The sequence below is a fragment of the Propithecus coquereli genome, unplaced genomic scaffold (assembly GCF_000956105.1).
Source record: "Propithecus coquereli isolate 6110/MARCELLA unplaced genomic scaffold, Pcoq_1.0 Scaffold126, whole genome shotgun sequence".
Taxonomy (NCBI): Eukaryota; Metazoa; Chordata; class Mammalia; order Primates; family Indriidae; genus Propithecus; species Propithecus coquereli.
Genome location: NW_012136747.1, coordinates 2,466,888 through 2,469,625, shown reverse-complemented (window position 1 = coordinate 2,469,625; position 2,738 = coordinate 2,466,888). Strand labels below are relative to the sequence as shown.

General features: G+C 47.7%; 2 protein-coding genes across 2 annotated transcripts in view; one reads left to right on the top strand and one right to left on the bottom strand.

Annotated features, from left to right (window-relative positions):
- ST13 (suppression of tumorigenicity 13 (colon carcinoma) (Hsp70 interacting protein)) overlaps positions 1-1,549 on the bottom strand; it is a 33,632-nt gene extending 32,083 nt beyond the window's left edge. The window contains exon 1 of the mRNA XM_012637975.1: positions 1,015-1,549. Coding sequence (XP_012493429.1) covers positions 1,015-1,124 — 110 coding nt within the window. The 5' untranslated portion in view covers positions 1,125-1,549. The remainder of the gene's footprint in view (positions 1-1,014) is intronic.
- A 98-nt stretch (positions 1,550-1,647) lies between these two features.
- XPNPEP3 (X-prolyl aminopeptidase 3, mitochondrial) overlaps positions 1,648-2,738 on the top strand; it is a 103,773-nt gene continuing 102,682 nt past the window's right edge. The window contains exon 1 of the mRNA XM_012637974.1: positions 1,648-1,810. Within this exon, the coding sequence (XP_012493428.1) occupies positions 1,747-1,810 (64 nt within the window). The 5' untranslated portion in view covers positions 1,648-1,746. The remainder of the gene's footprint in view (positions 1,811-2,738) is intronic.

The following is a 2,738-nucleotide window of genomic DNA, read 5'->3' as shown; positions in this document are numbered from 1 at the left end:
AATAAGCTTGTACGAAATACTCTTTCAAATATTTGGTAATCATGAATTCATCTACCCCTATAAAAATATTACTAAAATAAACTGATTAATGTTCTCGATAGTTCTCTTAGGAGTTGCAATACTTTGCACAATCGCCTATTCATCCCCCTGAAATACAATTTGTATATCGTCTGTTTCAAACTCCCCACTAGTACTAATTTTTTTTTTTTTAAATCATCTCAGGAAGATTTCTCTCTCATCTTTTCTCTTAGGTGCCCCTCCGATATGTAGTACGCTAATCTCTATTACATAGTAAATACCAAAACGAATTTTTGTATTTATTCGTCTGTATCCCTAAATAGACAGCACTTACACTGTTTCCCAGCACCTGGCACAACGCCTGTTCAATTAATTCCTTGCACGTAGCGAAGTACTCCAGAGTTAAAGATAACTAGAGTACCCCCTGGAGACATGCCAGGCCTTGAAAAAGCATTTTTCTTAAACTGTTTGGAGTGACAGCACTGCCACTAATGGAGGAACAGTAAGTGATTCCCAAGATAATTAATTCTACGCAGTTAGAATCGCTGTAAGGTAAGAATACTCAAACACAGTTATTTTTGTTTTAACTTACTAATTATTAAAACACTAATGGGACAGTGCGTCAGGGAGCCGCTATGTGTTAATGCGACCTAAGCAAGACACTTGAGAGTTAAATTAAAGAAAACCCCACACAACAGAGGAGTCTTGCAGTACTAACTCTTCTCACGTCTTCAGTTCCCAAGTATCTGCAATCGTCTGTATTTACATTTCGCCCAAGATACACCCTGGCGACCTCAGCTCTGTCCCCTGCTTCCCCTCCCCTGTAGTATCAAGGATCCCGATCCTCTATTAGCCCTTCCCTTTCCTACGCAAGGAGCGAGCCACGAAGGAACAGCGACACTTTCTGGCTCCCCGCCGCCCCGCGCTTGCTCCAGCCCAGCTCCCCTCCGGCCGTCCTCCTTCCCGCCCCCAACGGTCCTCAGGCCCAGGTCTCACCTCTCCACCCACTCCCTCAGGAAGCGCATTTCCTCGGTGTGCAGAATGCTCGGATCCTGCTTACACATTTTCACGAAGGCCCGAAGCTCGCTCACTTTGCGGGGGTCCATGGTCAGTAGGCGGAGGACGCGGCAGAGGAGGCTGCGGCCCGATTCCAGGCCCGGGCGCTAGCTCAGCGTGATCGCGTAGAAGGGGGCGGCTGCCGCGAGGCAGAGCAGACTAGAACCTCCCCAGCCACTGGCTCCTCCCACTCAACGGTCTCGTGACCCCGGGTCCTTCGCTTGCTCATTTCTACTCCCTATACCTCTGCTCCTGCGTACTGCCTAGAACCTTCCAGAAGCTTGGCTGTTCCTGCTGTTGCCTGCCTCTCTACGCACGCATTCTTATTTCAACTCTGAACTAGTTCCCGGGATGGGTCAAGCCCTACATGGGCGCTTTCAAAGAGACAGGAAATATCAGCCTCTCTAGGAAGCCATTTACAATCGTATATTCTGTGAATAAACATTAACCGGAGCACAACGTCCCGACGAGAAAAGAGCAGACTAGCCAGAGCATTGGTCAAAGATCCGGGCGTGACGTCAGCATTCTGCGCCGCCGCAGAAGGAAAGCCCGCGACCGGCGTCCGCCGGAAGGGGAGGGGCAAGTGGCCCGGTTTCCTGGCGACGCGGTGTGCTGGCGGCTGTTTTCCTGGATTCTGCCTCTTTCCTTTCCTGACGCGTGAGCTAGGTCGATATGCCTTGGCTGCTCTCAGCTCCCAAGCTGGTTCCTGCTGTAGCCAACGCCCGCGGCCTCTCAGGTTAGACTCTCCTCCCACGGTGTCCCCTCCAGGGCTTGCTCTGTGAGAAGTTGAGGAGCCCCAGAGGGATCCAAGTTGGTCTCAGGAGATCCCTGGCTTGGCGGACCCTTTTCCTACTGGGGCCTCCGCTCCCCAACCGTTTGTGCTCTTCGCAGATTTCTTCTTTACCAGCTGCTCCTGGAAAAGGGTGGGCCATATGTTCCCTCTACCTTTGAGGTATTCTGGGAAGCCGAAATGACTGCAGAGAGAATTGTGTGCCATTCCGCAGAGGGGCTGTCTTCAGTTACTCCGACTCAAGTTGTGTCAGTTACCTCACTTGCTTAGGTGACAAAGTGTCTCACATCAAGTAGCGCTTGTTTCTGTTAGGTTAACCTAAAATCTTATTTTCGTGTTTTCAAAGAGTTGATTTGATAGCTGGCTCCAGAATATATGAGAAATAAGTTCTAGTGAAAAAATTTTTGAGCAGTTCCTCTCAGAAGAGATAATGTTGGGAAACACTGCTGGAGCTTTTTGTGTCTGAAAGTCCTGTTTGTAAAGACAAGATAAAGTAGCCTAGGAGTAAGGGAGATCATTTTTTTTTTTGTCAGGTGTCCTCTATCGCAAGCAATTAATCCGATTAACGTATAGCTTTATCAGTGAAAGCCAAATCATCTGCCCTGCAGGCGGATCTGTCACTGCATCATATTTCATGTGGGAAAGCCAATATGTAAACAGTGTGAACCGGCGCACATGGTATTTGATATCAAAGCTATGTCTTGCCGTATGTTGATGTTGATATCTTGAATTCATTGAAAATGGAATGTTAATTATGTCGACTTCTTACTGTGAAAAAAATAAAAAGTCATTGTCCAGTGCACGGAACTTGTTCTTCAATTCCAATAGTAAAGTTGCAGAAAGCTGTCCCTTTCCATGGGATTAGGTGAAAATA